General features: G+C 48.1%; 1 protein-coding gene across 3 annotated transcripts; it reads left to right on the top strand.

Annotated features, from left to right (window-relative positions):
- The first annotated feature begins 841 nt into the window (after nucleotides 1-841).
- LOC116950812 (dual specificity protein kinase CLK2-like) lies at nucleotides 842-19,464 on the top strand. 3 transcript variants are annotated; one of them, XM_032968898.2, is made up of 13 exons: nucleotides 842-1,230; nucleotides 5,181-5,356; nucleotides 6,364-6,646; nucleotides 7,509-7,605; nucleotides 7,937-8,003; nucleotides 8,410-8,526; nucleotides 9,176-9,342; nucleotides 10,199-10,293; nucleotides 10,775-10,904; nucleotides 12,339-12,421; nucleotides 13,387-13,466; nucleotides 14,425-14,515; nucleotides 17,558-19,464. In XM_032968898.2, exons 1-13 carry the CDS (start codon nucleotides 1,219-1,221, stop codon nucleotides 17,753-17,755), a joined length of 1,596 nt encoding a protein of 531 aa, XP_032824789.1. In that variant the 5' UTR covers nucleotides 842-1,218; the 3' UTR covers nucleotides 17,756-19,464. The 3 variants fall into 3 exon arrangements, with proteins under 3 accessions (XP_032824789.1, XP_032824788.1, XP_032824790.1); XM_032968897.2 differs by having other exon boundaries at nucleotides 842-1,248; XM_032968899.2 differs by lacking the exon at nucleotides 7,509-7,605 and having other exon boundaries at nucleotides 850-1,248.
- Nucleotides 19,465-19,488: the final 24 nt, after the last annotated feature.

Here is a 19,488-nt window from a genome sequence, read left to right as displayed (position 1 = left end):
TCTCAAATTTAGTTATACCTGATGACGACTGCTTGTATTGCAATCGAAACGTCGTATTCTATGATTTAATTTATTTTCTTTCTACGTGACTTTACCGAAAGAACCAAACAGTGAGTAGTACTCTTTGGTTCTATTCGGTAAAGTCACGTAGGTAAAAAATAAAACAACAAAAATCACGACGTTTCAGCCACAACACAAGTGGCCTTCATAAGGTGAAGGGGACCGTACTGTCACGCAGACAGCGTTGGAGTGAAGACAGTCCAGCCCAGGTCGCGTCCTTTTAAGCTGTGTGGGAGGAAACAAAACGCTTTGACAAAGGAATTAGCATAAAATGACTATAAAGCACAAGAGGACCGGCACGGAGGGGGGGAGGGGGTGTGAAGTAGAACATAGAGGACCGGCACGGGGGGGGGGAGTTTACAAATGTAGGTGTGAAGTGAAATAAGCTTCTATGAAAGTTTGGTATCTCACTACTTGGATAAATATACTGTACCATTGAAAATTAGTTTAATGTTTGGTATGATTTAGATTATCTTTCCAATGGTTGCTTAATTTGAAACCATCTTCTCAGTTGAAATTGTGTCTGTGTTTGTAAATCTGAATTTCCTCGTGGATAAATCTCTGATGAAAACCCGTGGGTTTACAAAGGACCTTGGTATCGAGTAGTAGTAATTCCTTCTGTCACGAAAGCTTCAAATCGCACAGGGAATCGGGAATCGATCGTAGAGCGAGAATCGAATACGAAGGTAATATTACGAATCGATTCTTATGAGAGCGTATGTTCGTGTTAGAATCTATTAGGGATGTCACTACACGGATCGATTTCGCAACGTCACTTGCCAGGGGTGTGACGCGTAACATCGTGCGGACTCTACCAACACTGATCTCGTGCGGTAGTGGGGGTGGGCGATATTTAATAACAACTCAAACTCCTTTAACCCGGATTTTTACAAAATTGCATCAAGTAATTCCGCATATTGCTAAATAAAATATTACCTATATAAATTACTTCAGACGTGGGATTATAAAACTGCGCTGTTGGTAATAGGAATAGCGAGTGTGAGTCCCCGCCGGGATTGGTTTGGTCTCATTGTGGTGTAAAGCCGCCGCCATTTCGAGCAGAGGAGACCAGCGGACGAACTCGCGGCCCTCAGAGGCAAGAGGCTCTGGAAGAAGAGACACGGGGAGCTACGAGACGACGGGGGAGACACCGAGACAATGGCAGACACGGTAACGATGGCAGACACGGTGAGACGAGCGAGAGGCTATCTCCTTCGTTTGTGGTGACGCGGGGCCGTGACCGCGCGCGCCTCGGCGCCGCTTCTGCCGCGCGGCCTTGACTTCTTTGCCTTGCGCCGCCGCTCGCTGTTGTTGTTCGTGCTGTGTGAAAATTTTGCCGCACTTTTTTGCGTGCAACAAACATTGTCGCGAGCGTTGGGGCAACTTAGGTAAGGCGCGGCCTTTGATGTTCTCGTCGTCATCCAGCAGCGGATGGGTCGTGGCAGCTGCTGATAAGTGATTATCGGGCAAGCTCATTATACAAGTGCCATATTTAAAAAAAATCGTGCGGATGGTTCCGATGTTTGACCATACTTCACGCTGGTTATAGCGTGGTGGTGGTGGGTGGTGAAACGGGTTCAGATGTGTCTGCCCTTTCGTTCGTCGTCGCTTACGTGGGCCGGGCTTATTTCACCGCTCCACCGCCTTCATAGTAATTAGCATGGCGACAGGAGAAGTCCACGTAATGCGGCCATATCCCTATTAGCTACGGGTTTCCGCGATGTTTTTACTTAAGGAAATGTGCCGAGATAAAAACCAGGTACATTGGGCGACACTTGCTACGGAGACAACAGACAGCACTATCGAAGTTTCTTGAATTGAGTAAGGATATGTGAAGAGCTTGAGGGAGGAGAGGGGGAGAGACGGTGGAAGGGAATTCCACAATGGAAGTGTTGAGGAAAGAGGCAGAAAAAATTAGTGTTGTGACCTGCAGCGTGTTTTGGGTGGGTGAGAGCGATGGTGACGTGCAGTGAGGGTGGTAGGTGGTTGCACGTAATGGGGATGAGCTGATAACAAATCCTCAACACGGGAGGAGAGCATGAATCGACGAGTGAAGTTCACGGTGAAAGTGACCATAGTAGCAATGGAAGAGTACAATAATGTAGGTGGCTGACCACCAGTTGAGTGAGTAACTGGAGTTATTTGGTGAGTGCTGGATTAATTACACTAACAAAAATGTTCCTGGGTAGTAAGTGTTATTTCATAATTGCTTATGCTTCAAAAGTACAGAAAATGGCTTATTTTTTGACTTAAAGCTTTCGTGACTGCAGGAATTCATATTCTTTGGGTCTTTTGGTAAGGTCACGTAGATAGAAATAAAAATATTGCGACGTTTCGATCGCAATGCAAGCAATCGTCATCAGGTGGAAGAAAGAGGAGGGAAGCTGCTGATGTAGGCTGATTTTAAAGGTTAGAAATGGGCGTAGACCCAGAGTCACAAAGGACGTGGGCGGGGCTAGTGATGTTAAAGTGATAAATTTGCATGTAAATGTCAATGTGACGACGCGCTGCGAGCTTACATTGACCTGCTAATCACATTACACAGTACATTTACATGCAAATTTCTCACTTTAACATCACTAGCCCCGTCCACTTCGTTTATGACTCTGGGGCTACGCCCATTTCTAACCTTTAAAAGCAGCCTGCATCAGCAGCTTCCCTCTTCCGCCTGATGACGATTGCTTGCGTTGCGATCAAAACGTGATATTTTTATTTCTATCTACGTGACTTTACCGAAAGGCCCAAAGAAAATGGCTATTATTCCCCACGAACTTAGCTTTTGTGATCAGGACAGTGATATTTAGAAATTTACCTATTTTCAATGAGAAAACGTGGTGTGCATTTGTGTCTTTTGCTCACAAAGTCCTGGTCACAAAAGCAAACGTTCGTGGGGAATAATTGCCATTTTATATACTTTTTAGGCATAAGCAATTAAACAATAACACTTAGTACCCAAGAACAAAAATAGTGTTACATAGTGTTATCAACCCCTCCACCCTCGACTACTGGTTTAGGAACTTGGTGCTCCAGCCCAGATTTCCAGATTTGTATGACAGCAGCAGGATTCCAGCTTCGGCCTCATTTGTGTTTTGTTTAGCCGCAGTAGTAATGTTCATTGTGGCAGAACCCTACTGAAAGGCTTGAGATTCAACATTGCTTCCCTAGGTAAATGGTATCCGTAAAACATCCCATAACTCAAACATTAACGTCGGTGTTGTAAACAACATAGCAGCCATTTTACTTAACGACGTTAACGCCATTACGAACATCGTATTGAATGTAAATCTTCACATTTGTACACGTCACATTTATCAACGTAAACAACGTCTCCGTTACAACTCGCAGTTATCAGCGCGGCAACATCACACTCGTTATCATCAGCTCCCGTCATCAATCGCCAAACTGTAGGTCATGCTCACGCCCACTCACAAATTCACTGGCCCACTTGCACCCATTCACTCACTCGCCCGCTCACCCACCCACGAGTTCACCCACCGACTCGCCCACCACACCGAAGGTCACAGTACTGCTCTTCCTGCATGTCTGCACTGCTCCACTTTGGAAATCCCTGCCATTGTCTCTATAAAAGCCCTGACAAGGACTTTGCTCAATTCAAGCAAGGTGTTACACTTCGCTATTACAATTTATTTCTGATTGCCGGAATTTTTTGGCCTTGTTCCGCAGTCGTGCTGTGATGGTTACGATGTATAGAATTTTGTGTACTGGTCAAACCATTGCCTTGTTCAATTTTTTTTAAATATATACTACAGAAATGTCTTCAACGTGACACCCCCCCCCCCCCCCATATGTGTTATGATGATTTTCAATTTTGGCTAAGGTTGCATAATGTGCAGAACTACATGATGCTGCCAAGTCGCATAGGGGTTGCGGTTATCAAACAAACTGTTCCTTCAGTTTAACACGTAGGCTTTCGCGACCAATATTATTCATAATAAAGGTTTTTGGGTTAGATTGGTGCTCGTTACTGAACGTGTATGAATGCATCGTGATGTGAATCTTTATCTACTCTCTCCCGGCCTGACGGTTCAGTCCCTGTGCCACAAGCAGTAGGGCTCCATCTATTTGTGTCACAGATGAGCAGTTTGGTTTGCCCCCATGTCAGTAATTTATTTGCTTATTGGCACACAGACATAGACATTCACAATAACAACAGCCGCCATGCACCACTGAGTGGTGGTGCTGTCACCATGGCACTCTGAGGCCTCTTGAAGTGTCGACGGCTCACTGGCAGGAGGTCACGGGACCAACCCAGGTGGCATGGATTGATTGGCTGCGATTCATGCGGCAGAAACCATTCGCCACTAAGTGGTTGTAACATTACCACGGCGTCTATGCCAGGCTAGGTGTACTTTGAGGCCATGTGGAGTGTGCAAGGCTCTTGATGCTGCCAAGCCACAGTATAGACCCAGATGTTTATAGGTTGACTGAGGTGACTGGCAGATGCACCATCTGTGCTCCCCACTGTGCGAACTTTCTGCGTTTAGTCGCCCAGCGCTCTGTTCGTTGTAAGCGTCACTTCTTCGCCCTCCGCTGTTGTTGGAAGGCGACCGTCTCCAACTGCTCAGTGGTATTCCGCACAAGCCTCCTCTATGGAGGCCGATCCAGGCACCTCTGGTACCAGTCATTGGCAAGTCCACTCAGCTCCACATCCTCCTGTACCACATAGGTCCATCTATCTATTCTCTGGCCTATACTGCATCCGTTTAGCCCCCTCTATCTGACTAAACAAGCAGCTTAGGCATGGGGGCTGCATGACCCAGCCAATCGCAGACACAATCACCTACATATACGTCCACAGACGTACAAAGACAGAAACGGACACACCTCTTGTTTCGAAGGAGGCCTCTTGGTGAGTGTGCCAGCAGTGCAATCATCCATCTATTTCTGTCACAGATGGCCTGCTGACATTGCGCCCATGTTGGTCTTGTTTATGAAGATGGCTTCAGCGCCCCCACCATATCTACCACAGATCGTTGCTCTTGCTGGTAACCCATTGCTCCTGCTGGTAGTGTATGTGAATAATCTGCGTTATTTTTGAGGAGAGAAACCCCAGGATGAACGTGTAATTGACCGTGTGCGGTGAACGGGGGGGTTTCCAGATGCCGTGCCCGAAGCAACAGCGGCGGCGGCACCATCGCTCATCCGAACGAGACAGCTGCCGCTTTGAGGTTTCCAGCCCCTCTCGGAGAAACCGGCGCCGGCTCGATGTGGATGAGCGATTGGTGCGTGCTCGCCACCGGGACAGCTACCAGACCCGCTCACGCCTCTCATACAGGTGAACCCCGGCTGCCTCCTGCGCATTGCTAACCCCAAGAGGCTCACTCTCTGGAATGTGCTGCTGGTGTCAACCCATTTAAATCTTTAATTGAAACTCGGGCGACATTTGCAACTGCTTATTCTCGTTTCTTACGTTTGCTATCAAAGTCTATATCCAAGCCAATTAACTACTTATTCATCACAATTTAATTATCTTGGCTCGGCCTTCTCACTCCACAGTTTGTTTGTTGTGAGAAACAGTTCTCGACAAGGGGCAGCTGTCTGCTGGGCAGCTCCACGGTAGTCGCACGCAGTAGGAATGGCACACAAATCGACACGGTGCTAAGACGCCCAGAGCCACACTCTGACCTGTTGAGCCTGGGCTCGTATGGTGTGGATAGCTTTTTGTCTGGTGCCCAATGTGAACGTGTGGCAGACGGGCAGTGGAGGTGTAATGCAGTTCGATCTTAATCCCAGGCATTCTGCCACCACTCGGTAGGGAACTGACTGAACGAGCTCCTACGATGAGCAGCAGCCGAGGAGATGATTCCACAGATATAAGCCAGGTGAACCGTGAGCTGTTGTCACAAAGGTGCAGCCTCAACTTCGGCCTTGTTCACACTGGCGGCGCCGTGGCAATCGCAAGTGTTTATGCCGATTGGTGGGATTGGCACTGCATGGGTATCTGCAGCTGTTACAGTTTAGAGTACGTGCTGTATGAACTGCGGTGTGTACTACGTAGCCAATGGCTGATAAGGTGTAGCAACGGCAAGAGTTGAGTAAACATTACGGCGACCCCCAGCGAACCACATCTCATTGGTATTGGCACGGAACAGGGAGGTAGAGAGGGTGGCATTGAGAGAGAGGGTGGGGCAGAGAGATTTGGAAGAGAGGGGGGCAGGGGGGGGATATTGAGTGAAGAGGCTATATAGGGAGGCAGATATATTTTCAAATGGTGTTCTTCAGAGCAGCAGCAGTGTTATATTTCACCATCTGATGCCGTTGTTTTGCCATTGGTCTCCACAGCTCGGAGCGGTTGTGTCGCGCGTACGACGCGCCGGAACCCAGGAGGCGGAGGGAGGAGCGAGCCGCCGCTGCCGGCGCTTTCTGCTGCGAGCGGAGCAAGCGACCCTGCTGCAGCCGATGCTCGCGTTCACGCTGGCACTCACGCTCACGCCGGCGTACCCGCTCGCGCCGGCGCTCACGTCGCTGCCACGCGAGGGAGGGCAGCTGCTCGCCCGGCAGCTACGAACGGCGTCAAAAGAAGCGGAGGCGGCGGCAGCAGCGGTCGCGGAACCGGAGTGCATCGGTGAGTACCGGGGGGAGGGGCTGTCGTGGCGGCTGTGGTGGCGGCTGTGGTGGCGGCGCTGTTGGTGTTTGTTTGCCTGCCCACGCCGCGTAGTGCTAACGGCAACTGGCGTGCCATGTGAGATCTTGGAGAGCGGCAGGGTCGATCGTTAAATTAATTTCTGAAATGATTTGCCTTGTTTACCGTGCGTGTGTACGCATCGTGTGTATGAACTGAAAGTTTGATGTTTTTTCTGTGGTAGGGAGTTGATAGTGTGTAAAATTTACGATGAAGTTCTTGATTTTGTTTTCTGTAATGGATTAATGTGTGAGGTATTCATTTTCGTAAAAGTTTGTTTTTAACGTCTGTCATTTTTTTGTTAACTCTTAGCGGTGCTTTTAGGTGTAGCGTTACGTGCCAAAGATTAACTTGTTTACATTCATAAACCCGTTGCAGGTAAGTGTGTTATCGCTAGTGTAGATGATTGCCTATTGGTAGCCAGTGGTAGCCGATTTATTGTACTGTCCTGCATGCACTGACGGGTCGACTTGCCGCAAGTCTGTTTGAAAAAAAAGTGTAAGTTTGAACATATGACCGTGTTGTAGCCGTGCCTGTATCTTCACATGTCCCTTGCGATATCCCTATCGTTTATACATCCCATGTGCCACAAATGCATTGCCGGGCATCGACACAATGCCATTGCCGACCACCCACCACCTGCCGTCGCTGCCGTTGAAACGCGTTTTTGCGGACATCCCCGGGGCACCCTGCTCGCGTGTGCCACTTTGGCTGCCGCCCCCCTTCTGCCGCCGCGGGCGATTTGGCCGGGTCTTTACGGTGTGCCGCTTGACCGCTGGTCCGGGAAACTGGGTGGCGACCACAGAGGAGCAAGGAGAGGCATCAGCGGCGGGCCAAGATTGTTCAAGATGACTCAGACGGCCACCTAATCTATCGGATCGGCGACTGGCTGCAAGCGAGATGTACAGCTCCTTCCGTAACCATTTAGCGCTCTCTAGTGTCAATTTTTTTTTGTCAGAACCTGTCATAGCAGTATTTTTGTGTGTTTCTTCACATGTTTCCTCTCTCGCTCTTATCTGTTACTTACGAGCACCAGTTATTCAGATAACATGTTTTGATGTTACGATGCATTGCATCACAAACGCACAAGCATATAGTTTAACGTAAACCTCACACAGCAAACACCTTGTGCAGATCTGAAAGGCAATATTTACCTTTGCAGTAATTAATAATTGAAAAGTATTTTTGTTTCCGTACAGTTGTCACTGACTTTGTGTTTGTTTTCCTGTTTAGATGAAGTTATTTCCACCTTAGGGGAAGGGACCTTTGGTAAAGTTGTTCGGTGTGCCGACCACCTCGGGTAAGCACAGCGTCACACTGGTACCTCCCCTACTTGTGCGTTTTATATGCTGCATGAATTGCTTTAGTGACCATGTGGCTTGGCGGCAGAGCTAGCGGCTAGTAAACGGAAGGTCACAAGTTCACACCATAGTGGGGGTTGACTTGCTCCCCTCCCCCCTATCATTTTTCCTGAAGGGGTCCAAGTTATGAACTAAGTTTAACGACTACCACTTTGTGGGGAAGATCAACAGTGGTCTTCATGGATAGGCTTGCCCCCCCACCCACCATAAGAATGTGGAATTGCAACCGCTGCCTCCACCCATTTGAGCAGAAATAATTATTGTCTTGTTGCGAATGCAGTTTGCAGGTGACGTGTGTGTTCACGTTTCCTTTTTAATCATAAGTGCCAACTTTCTCGTTCACAGGGGCAAATCTGAGGTGGCTGTAAAAATTATAAAAAATGTGGACAAATACAGAGAAGCCGCAAAGTTAGAAATAAACGTGCTAGAAAAAATCAACGAGAAACATTGCGATGGCAAACAGTGAGTACAACAGCGTCCATCTCGTTTGCACCCCAGTCACTGGTGTCTGTCTGTGTGCGAGTGTCCCCTCCGATAGCTGAGGCATAGCAGTGTGCCCCTGCGTTGCATATGCAGGGTAAAGGAGCAACCCTGCAATTCCTTGTTCATGCCACTGCAGGCAGAGAGCCTCCTCCACTATTGGGGGCTCTGGAGAGCTCCTCTGGGAGGGTATTTTTCGGCCTACTCTTCCACGCTGGCCAGACTCTTTGGGAAGAGGTATAGAGGCATTTATTTATTTAACACATGTTCTGTTACATTTACAATTCGATACGGCTATTGCGAGGTCAGGAATTGGTGCCACTGATGTTGAGTGACAAGACACGAGTTGCTGGATGTGTCTTGACAATGGGCGGTGTAGGGACCTGCACGTACAGTGGTGGTGCCCGCTTAACAACCTCGGCAACTCTACAGCTCCTCGAGCACATCTCATCTTAACTTATGCCATTGCCCCACTGCAATCTAACCAAGGGAGGGACCCCAGTGGCAGCAAGCCCCTGTGCGGCACAAGGCGCACGCAAGCGTAGAGGGAAGTCGCCCTGCTTCGCTGGGCCTGCCGAGTAGATGCCATCGCGTGTGCGCGCCATGACGCCGCTGTGTCCTTGTATGGCAGGCTGTGTGTGCAGATGTACGACTGGTTCGACTACCATGGCCACATTTGCATCGTCTTCCAGCTGCTCGGCCTTAGCACCTTCGATTTCCTCCGGGACAACCTCTACCTGCCCTTCCCTCTCCATCAAGTGCGGCACATGGCCCACCAGCTGTGCCGCGCCGTCAAATGTGAGTGCATGAAGCTCCACCTTCACTACGACTACCGTTGATTGAACATACAAATTTGTAACTCACCACATGGTTCTCTTTCACACATGGAGAGAGTGGTTCGGAGGTGCCGGAAACCACAGGCCAGAATCTGTCAACAATTTCCCAAGCTCTTTGGCCCTCGATTGAGATGTTCGATTTCTGGCTCCGGCACTTTTATGTGTGGAGTTTGTATATTCTTTAAGATGTTCTTTGTTCATGTTTTTGTTTGTTGCGGTTGCACCCGAGTCGAGAGCCGCATGGCTCACAGGGCTTTACCTAATAAATTAGACTTCAACTGTTCTCTGGTTTCCTCCCATAGATAAAACAAACACAGTGTATCTGGTATTGGCCAAAACATCCCAATGCTGAAAATGTACCAGCAAATTACTCAATTTGGGATCATGCATACCAACATCACGCCCTACTGTGCAAACTTTACAGGACCCTTCTGGCTGATGTTATATTGGAATATGGTTCCACAATGAATGCCCGAGATTATTTGGCAATAGATAAGTTAATGTGAATGCTGGTATGGGTGGAGGAACAATGAACCTGGTCGTAGCAATAAAAGAGTGCTGAGGCGACTGACCACCGGTGAGCGAGTGAATGGAGTGAATCGGCGAGGTCTGGATCATTCATCAACAAGAGCGGCGTGGATGTCATAGGCGTGGCTGTCGGTCTGATGTAGCTGAGTGGAGTGGCTGGTGGACGTGCCATCTGCTGGGGGGAGGGTGTGAACAGCGACTCGGAGACGGCGTGCGTGATGGAGCTGTTCTGCCGCGCGAATGACCCCGTGGTGATTGCGCCGTCCCCCTGTTTTGTCTCCGCATCACAGTTTTGCACGACAACAAGCTGACGCACACCGATCTGAAGCCTGAGAACATCTTGTTTGTGAATTCCGACTTTCACGTGAAGTACAACTCCTACAAGGTGCGTCCGGTCACCCGCCCATCTCCCTGCCCACCGCCCCCCAGTGATCCTGATTTCAATCAATGAATCGAAGCACCCTTTCTTGCCTATTTACTAATATAACGGTTATAATAACAAGCGTAGGTTATTTCAAGTCATGATGGATGTCTGGTTGAGTACAATACATTTACAAACACTCATGCGCCCACAGCAAATATACAAAAAAAATCAATCTACGACTTGCACATTATGTATTGGTACAGTGAAAAATATGTACACGTTCACCAAGGATAACATTTTAATTGAAAAAAATTCGGTGCTTGCAACTTGATGGTGAGAACTGGTTCTGATGGCTGCACGGGTATGCGAGCTCGCACTGCAAGTCAGCGCGTGTGCTGGTGACGCGCTGGTGGCACCAGAGGTAACACTGGTGGCACTGGTGACACTGGTGGTGCGATGGTGACGCTGTGGTATGACGGCTCCGGTGCTGTTTTTTTCACAGAGAAGGGACGAACGCACAGTGAAGGACCCGACCCTACAGGTCGTGGATTTCGGCAGCGCGACCTTCGACCATGAGTACCACAGCACGACGGTGTCGACGCGCCACTACCGCTCGCCCGAGGTCATCCTGGGTGAGTGTGCCATGCAGGAGTGGACAACTGAGTTCACCAGGGAAATCCGAGGCTCGTGCACGAGGCTCGGTCACGAGACTCGCTCCTGAAACTCTCCAGCAAGACTCAATCTTGAGATTGACGCAAGAGACACACTCATGAGATTCCCTCCGGATACTACCGAGACTCACGCCAGGCTCTGCATTGGGATGTTTGACCAATCGTTACATTGAGTTTTTTTTTGCTATGGGAAGAAACCGGAGAATCTGGAGGAAACCCATGTAAAACAGGGGTAGAAGGCACATGCCACAGAAATATACCCAGGTTAGGAATAAAACTCAAGGCTCTCCCTGTGAGGCATGAGCGTTGCTTGCACATTACTTATTTGGGAAATACATCGAAGGATTGTTCACCTGACGCTGGGGGGGGGGGGGGGGCGGCAAGCCTTCTCGAGTGCAGCCCCAAACATCTGGAGCCACCAGACATCCGAAATGCGCCGAGCAATCTCTCAATTCCGTGTTCTGTGCGAGATACACCTCAGAATTCCCTTCCCATAATGTCCAGAATGTAAAATAAAAACCGTCTCTTTATTTTTCATTTAATTAAGTTTTATTTGCTACTTAACTTATGCTTTTCTTGGCACACGGCTGCACTTCATTTTTGTGCGTGGTTGCCATTTACTTTGCTCAGTCGGTTTTAGCCACTGAGGGCATGGGGGGTTTCTGTTCTCATTCCTGTTGCTGTATGGCCCCATATCGTTCCCGCTCCGTTGCAATGCGCACTGATGCCTACTTTATTGAGGGCAATGTTGGCACGTAAAATAAAGATCGACTGATTGAGCAACATCGTCTCTTTCTGCGAATACGTAACAACAACCTGTTAAATAATCTTGATACTCGGTACGGCTTTCCTGAGTTAACAAGCGCAGTACAGTAGACTCTGGATTATCTGTACTAATGACGAGGAGAACGATTCGCGGATAATCCAAAAATAAAAATTTTCCATGGATCTCTATGCCAAAAAACACTATTGGTATAAATTAAGAGTGAATACGAACGATCAACCAATCGATGCACATGCTCAGTGATAACACTTTTCTGCTCCCCATGTAGAATACTCCTCCCACTAAGTGGATAGCAGAGCCATGCCAATCAAAATTAATCAAACTGCCCGCTGTTATGAAGACTACTGTAGAGGCGATCACTTGGATTTCAGATTAACTGGAGCACATATGTTCAGGTTAAGCACGTAACTTGTAATAAACATGTCCAAGAATAACAACGTTAAACTGTTTTTAGATTGTTAATTTGGATTTCAGAGAAAAGCCATGAGTTTTGAATCCGCAAATCAGATAAACTGCACGCGGATAAGAGTCTACTGTTATAATAACAGAGACTTATTGCGCTTTGCTATTGGCTCAGGGTCTGGTTGCCATATTGTCCCCCCCCCCAACAGAGCTTGGCTGGTCGCACCCTTGCGACGTGTGGAGCCTCGGGTGCATCTTCTTCGAGTACTACACGGGCTACACACTGTTCCAGGTGAGACACCTGTGAGGTCAGACGGGCGCTGCGATCGGCAAGTGTTCATGCACAGGTCCCCAGGGGAGCGTTATTCAGCTCACGGGAATTGTGTGTGTAAAAGCGTGCGTGCTGTTTGAGTAACACTTGCTGATCCACAGGGCCAAAGGCCCAAAATGTTAAGCTGCCAGCAACAAAACAGAAAATTATAAGTTTTAACGGGTAAAGCGTGTGATGCGTTTCTTCATTTAAGCGGGGTTGTTAAAGTGTTGGGACCTGTGGTATGATGTGTGGGTGGGGGAGTGAGTAACTGCACAAGTAGGTGGTTGAGTGAGAATGGATTGGTGAACAAGTAGTTGGGTGAGTGAGCGAGTGTGCGTGGGTGGGTTAGTGAGTGAGAAGATGGATGAGTTCTTGTGACCATACTCTTTGGTTTTTTCGGTAAAGTCACGTAAGTAAAATAAAATTTAAAATAAAAGAAAACTAAATTAAATCACGAACGTTTCGGAGGCAACACAAGCTTGCGTCTTCATGTGGAAGAGTCACAGCAAGATAGCTGCATCAAGTGGGCAGCTCTGAGACTTGCTCGAGGGTCTCAGAGCTTTGAGTTTTCCACCTGAAGACGGAAGCTTGTGTTGCCTCCGAAACGTCGTGATTTAATTTAGTTTTCTTTTATTTTAAATTTTATTTTACCTACATGACTTTACCGAAAAAAACAAAGAGTATGAATCCTTGCAGTCACGAAAGCTTCAAATCTAGAATTCTTGTGACCAGTTTAGTGGGTGAGTGGGTGGGTAGGTGAGTGTGTTGTCATCTGCAGTGTGGTGGGTGAGTAAGAGTGTGAGGTTCGTGAGTTGTGACTAGCAGTTTAGTGGGTGATTAGGTGGCTGAATGGGTGAGTTGTGTGAACAATGGATGAGACGGGTGGGAGTCTGGACTCGAGACAATCATCAGCGTTCACTCGCTCGCTGCTTTCCCCTTGACAGACCCACGACAATATGGAGCACTTGGCAATGATGGAGAGGATTCTGGGACGGATTCCCTCTGACATGATCAGAGCGACAAGGTGAATGCTGGCTCAAGCCCGTTTTCTTCTCCTATCTGACGGCCTCTTCCCACAAAATGAATAAGCCCCCATGGTTTCTGTTTAGTCTTGAGATGCGGCCACATTATGTAAAACACTACATTAATCCACATTTTGGATAAAAATATCTTGAAAGGCTGATCTCCGTAACGCTTTGTGTCAGTGCCGCTCTGGATGCTGATACTGCATGCCACTACCTGTATTGATTGTCACATTCTCTCTTTAAATATATCCTGCCAATTTTAAAATGTTTAATCCCATATTTAATTTCCAATGCGGCATCAAGTCCTGAGCCAAAGTATTCATTTGGGAACTCGCAGTGCAGCACAACCCCTGTGTATTATCTATATAAAATGCAAAGTTGTAAATGTGTGTCTGTTCAAAATGTTTAGCTTACTTCCCGACATGTAACAAACTTGAAATTTGCCACGTGGGTACTTTCCAGACTGTACACCATGCAAAAATTATAAAAATACACTTGTTTTTTTTAGGGAGGGGAGCTCAATAATGCATATTTTTTTGCACAGCAAGTGAGCTGTGACGTCAAATCTGTCACGTGATCCTCGCATGTGGAAGCGTAACGCATTGTAGTAGTGTAGTGGTTAGCGCGCCGCGCTACGAACCCATCGATCCGAGTTCGATTCCCGCTCATGGCCACCACCGGCGACGATTATTTGAACCGGTCCTGGGCCTCCCCTAGATCGACTCGGCCTCAAACGAGTAACTTGTGGTGTGAACATCGCCACTGGGGAGACAAAGGCGGCCGGGTGTGGTGAATCCAAGTCCCGGGCAAAGCCGGGTAGTACAGCTAGTATATTATATAATGGCTGTCGAAGGTGGATAGCATAGAGCTACCCTCTAGTAGTGGGCAGAAGTTGCCACTCACACTGCCACTGAGAGTAATGCTTGTGATTTCCGTTCTTCTGAATGTTCTGTGTAGGAAGCAGAAGTATTTCCGTCACCGGCGGCTGGACTGGGACGAGGATGGCATGGCCGGCAGGTTCCTGCGTCAAAACTGCAAGCCCCTGAAGGTACCTGCTGACTGGCCAGTCCCCTGTCTTTGTGAATGTTCTTTACATGTATACACACACACAGGAGACGAACCAGGGTAACAACAACATCAAGGAAAATTGTGTTTTGGGTAGAGCCCGCCCTCCTTTATGCTGGGGCATCTTGGCTTCACATGCGTTAAGTGACTTTCATCTCATTGCAAACGTTTGAAAGGGACACCTCCAGTGGGAGTTGTCCCTCTAGCACAAGGTGACTCGGCACATGGCCTGCAGGGGGTAATTAGTCGGCCAATATTGGGCGATGATTGATGCCCATGTGTGATCCCCATTGAGTAATTCGCGGTGTAATTTTTTGGGCATTTGGAAAATTTGGACCATGACACTGGCCCACAATGGCGGACTCTTTTTGAATGACGTCACGGGCTCTTTATCGTCCACCACTGCAGCAAAGGACGTGCGGTGTTTAACAGTTAATAATTCACTCTCTGCATCGCCGTGGATATTTAAAATCCTGTGACGTTCTAAATCGAGTTGTTCTTGCGTTCTGATGTCATGTTCCAACAATGGATTTTCACAAATTACTTGATTGGAAAATCCAATCGCAGCATTGCCCCTTACTGACAGACGCATTCCTACTCACAGGCCGGTGCTGGGTTCACCTCACGCCAGACAAGGGACACCTGGACAGGGAGTCCTCTGGGCTAAACTTCGGCAGGGTAGTGGAATAGTTGAAATTTACAATTTTAAATACAGTGAGGGAAAAAAGTATTTGATCCCCTGCTGATTTTGTACATTTGCCCACTGACAAAAGAAATTATCAGTCTATAATTTTAATGGTAGGTTTATTTGAACAGTGAGAGACAGAATAACAAAAAAATCCAGAAAAACGCATGTCAAAAATGTTATAAATTGATTTGCATTTTAATGAGGGAAATAAGTATTTGACCCCTCTGCAAAACATGACTTAGTACTTGGTGGCGAAACCCTTGTTGGCAATCACAGAGGTCAGACGTTTCTTGTAGTTGGCCACCAGGTTTGCACACATCTCAGGAGGGATTTTGTCCCACTCTTCTTTGCAGATCTTCTCCAAGTCATTCAGGTTTCGAGGCTGACGTTTGGCAACTCGAACCTTCAGCTCCCTCCACAGATTTTCTATGGGATTAAGGTCTGGAGACTGGCTAGGCCACTCCAGGACCTTAATGTGCTTCTTTTTGAGCAAGTCCTTTTTGCCTTGGCCGTGTGTTTTGGGTCATTGTCATGCTGGAATACCCATCCACGACCCATTTTCAATGCCCTGGCTGAGGGAAGGAGGTTCTCACCCAAGATTTGACGGTACATGGCCCCGTCCATCGTCCCTTTGATGCGGTGAAGTTGTCCTGTCCCCTTAGCAGAAAAACACCCCCAAAGCATAATGTTTCCACCTCCATGTTTGACGGTGGGGATGGTGTCCTTGGGGTCATAGGCAACATTCCTCCAAACACGGCGAGTTGAGTTGATGCCAAAGAGCTCCATTTTGGTCTCATCTGACCACAACACTTTCACCCAGTTGTCCTCTGAATCATTCAGATATTCATTGGCAAACTTCAGACGGGCATGTTTATGTGCTTTTTTGAGCAGGGGGACCTTGCGGGCGCTGCAGAATTTCAGTCTTTCATGGCGTAGTGTGTTACCAATTGTTTTCTTGGTGACTATGGTCCCAGCTGCCTTGAGATCATTGACAAGATCCTCCTGTGTAGTTCTGGGCTGATTCCTCATCGTTCTCATGATCATTGCAACTCCACGAGGTGAGATCTTGCATGGAGCCCCAAACCGAGGGAGATTGACAGTTCTTTAGTGTTTCTTCCATTTGCGAATAATCGCACCAACTGTTGTCACCTTCTCACCAAGCTGCTTGGCAATGGTCTTGTAGCCCATTCCAGCCTTGTGTAGGTCTACAATGTTGTCCCTGACATGCTTGGAGAGCTGTTTGGTCTTGGCCATGGTGGAGAGTTTGGAATCTGATTGATTGCTTCTGTGGACAGGTGTCTTTTATACAGGTAACGAGCTGAGATTAGGAGCACACTCTTAGAAGGTTCGAGTTGCCACTCTTAGAGTGCTCCTAATCTCAGCTTGTTACCTGTATAAAAGACACATGGGAGCCAGAAATCTTTCTGATTAGGAGGGGGTCAAATACTTATTTCCCTCATTAAAATGCAAATCAATTTATAACATCTTTGACATGCGTTTTTCTGGATTTTGTTGTTGTTATCCTGTCTCTCACTGTTCAAATAAACCTACCATTAAAATTATAGACTGATAATTTCTTTGTCAGTGGGAAAACGTCCAAAATCAGCAGGGGATCAAATACTTTTTTCCCTCACTGTATTGTGGGTTCACTCTCCAACACACCAGTGTGATAAACTAGTCATGAATTGGCATGTTTTGTTTCTGTGACAAACCTTTCTAATTGGCTATGGCGAGTTTAACGACACGTTTATATTTATGAGATCCAACCTTAAAAACCTCATGGATTATATTGGTCGCGAAATCCTGCTAGTACGTGTTCAACTGAGATTGGATGTTGAGGCACTTTGAGTTGTTGAGGCTTTTAAGCAAGCACCACTGAACATGCGCCTCCTTAAATCCTTATGTATGACTATCTTGAGTCGTTGGGCCTCTGAGTCTGAGTCTCTACGTGAGTTTGTCTTCATGAACCTGTGGATCTGTGAGTCGATAACCCTGTGCGAGTTTCTGGGTTTTTATGTGTGTGGATCTGTGCAAGTTTATGGCTCTTGCCCAGTCTGCGTCTCGATGTGAGTCTAGGTTGCTGTGCGAGTGGCTGTCTGTCAGTGTATGGCTCTCTTACTGAGTCTGTGTGTGTCTTTGGGCTTCTACGTTAGTTTGTGGCTATCTTTGTGAGTTTATGGCTCGTTCTCAGTCTGTGTGTCTCTGTGAGTCTGGGTGTCTTTTGTGAGTTTGTGTTTCTCTGCAAGTCTTTAGATTTATGTTCTTCCAAACAACTATGTTTGGCACCTGGACTATCAGTAGAAGAATCCGTATCCCCGTGTGTGTGTGTGCACACAGCGCTGCATGCTGGCCTCCAGCCAGGAGCATTTGCAGCTGCTGGACCTGCTGCAGCGCATGCTGGAGTACGAGCCGTCCCGACGCATCACGCTCGCACAGGCGCTGCGCCACCCTTTCTTCAGCGGCATGGATCCCTACTTCCCTCCCTCCGCGTGCGATCTGAGCGCTGGAGTCGGCGCTCGCGACCTCAGCCGGTGACTGAGCCGTGCTCGTTAGCGTCGCCCAACAATGCCGCGCGCCGGCGCCTCCCGTGCCTGTCCTTCAGCCGGCGGTGCGCTCGCGCATTTGTCTTTGCCACTGGCGCGATACGGCCGACGCCCGTTGTGGCAGCTTTGCCTGCCCCGAAGCTCACTTGGCTCTCCCTGAAGCTTGCTTGACTTTCTGCAGGAACTGGGGGGGCCACTTGCGAGAAATGCCGCAGCTGCTACTGCTGTGGCCAGTAGGGGGCCGTTGTTGCAGAACTAAGACTCGCGAGGAGTGGTGAAGCCGTGATGAGGAAGACGTGTGCCAAAGCAATGGAGGCTGGAGTGCTGGCCGGGAATTCTGAAGACTGCCGTTAAAACAATTGCTCAGCACCAAGTCACGTCGTTTGTATTGCGGAGTTGATTGGGGCTTTGTTTTGGCGGTTCTGGTTCGTACAAAAAAAGGTCTCCCCAAAAAATAATTTTGGATAAATCAGAAGTGTTTTTAACGATCCGAAGGGGGCTTGGTCCACATAGCGTGAGGGGAGGCTCATATTTTCTCGATGTAAAACTCTCATCTCAAGTTGAGGTCGTATCACTCGTGGAAAGTTTGAATGTTTTGTTGATGAAAACAAGTGGAAGGTAATGTACATAAGTATGCCTTGGAGGTTGGTGTGTTTTTTTAAGTGTGTGGTGTCGGTGCCTGGTGGCATGCATGCGTGTGTGCGTTGTGAATAAGAGCTGAGAATCTGCATCACCTCCTCGGTAGAGGCCCTGTGATGCATGCAGTTCAGTGGCTGAGAGGCTTCTCATTGCGCTGGCATGGAAGTTAAATGGGTATCAAGTGTTACGCGCAGAGCCACGGCCACTGCCTCGCACGGGAATCCCCTTATCCCTCCAACCTACCTCCACCATTTAATTGGCAAGAGAGCGTGGGGAAGTTCCCATACCTAGGCAGTGTTGTTATGACGAGCCCTGGTTTGGCAGTGGAGGTTCGTGTTGCATCTTTCATTAGCTGTGTAACACTTTGGGCCTGGTTAATTGCTAAATTCCAAGCTGCAGGTTTTCTTTGCCAGTTTTTCCCGCTCTTTATGTGGAGGAGGCTTGTGAAGAACACTACAGCAGTAGTACTACAACAGTTCGAGGCAATCGCCCTCCGATAACGGGCTGAGGAGCGACGCTCGTTAAAACGAGTGGTGTGTTTGGTGGACAAAACGTAAATTGGCACAGTGGGGAGCACAGGTGGTGCATCTGCCAGTCATCTCGGTCAACCTATAAACACCTGGGTCTATCCTCACTTGGCAGTAGCAAGAGCCTTGCACACTCCACATGGCCTCAAAGTCCACTTAGCCTGGCATGGGTGCCGTGGTGATGTTACAACCATCTATTGGTGAATGGCTGCTGCCACAATCGCTTAACGTAGTGAAGTTCTCTGAAATGCCCCCGGCTTGAAGGGTGGGGGTGATTATGAGTTGAGTAGTCACTATGAATCTACGTGGAGTGGCTATGCCGTTTCATGCCTGTGTGCATTCGTGCAGGTGCGTGAGGCTTATGTATGGTTGGTTGTGGCTGTGCGAGAGACGGCCATTATATTGCCTCTCGCCACAGCCAAACCTGAGAATCGGATACACCGGATGTTTGGCAAGTGTCGGATATCAATATATTTGTATACAGTTTTTAGGAAACGGTGTAAATAAGTTTTGGAAATAAAGGCGGCTCTGTTTACACGAAGGCGCTGGGCTTATCCTC

The sequence above is a fragment of the Petromyzon marinus genome, chromosome 40, assembly GCF_048934315.1.
Source record: "Petromyzon marinus isolate PM22_M1 ecotype Great Lakes invasive population chromosome 40, UKy_Petmar_22M1.pri1.0, whole genome shotgun sequence".
NCBI classification, from domain to species: domain Eukaryota; kingdom Metazoa; phylum Chordata; class Hyperoartia; order Petromyzontiformes; family Petromyzontidae; genus Petromyzon; species Petromyzon marinus.
Note: the sequence above shows the minus strand (reverse complement) of the source record. Positions and strands in the feature narration are given on the sequence as shown.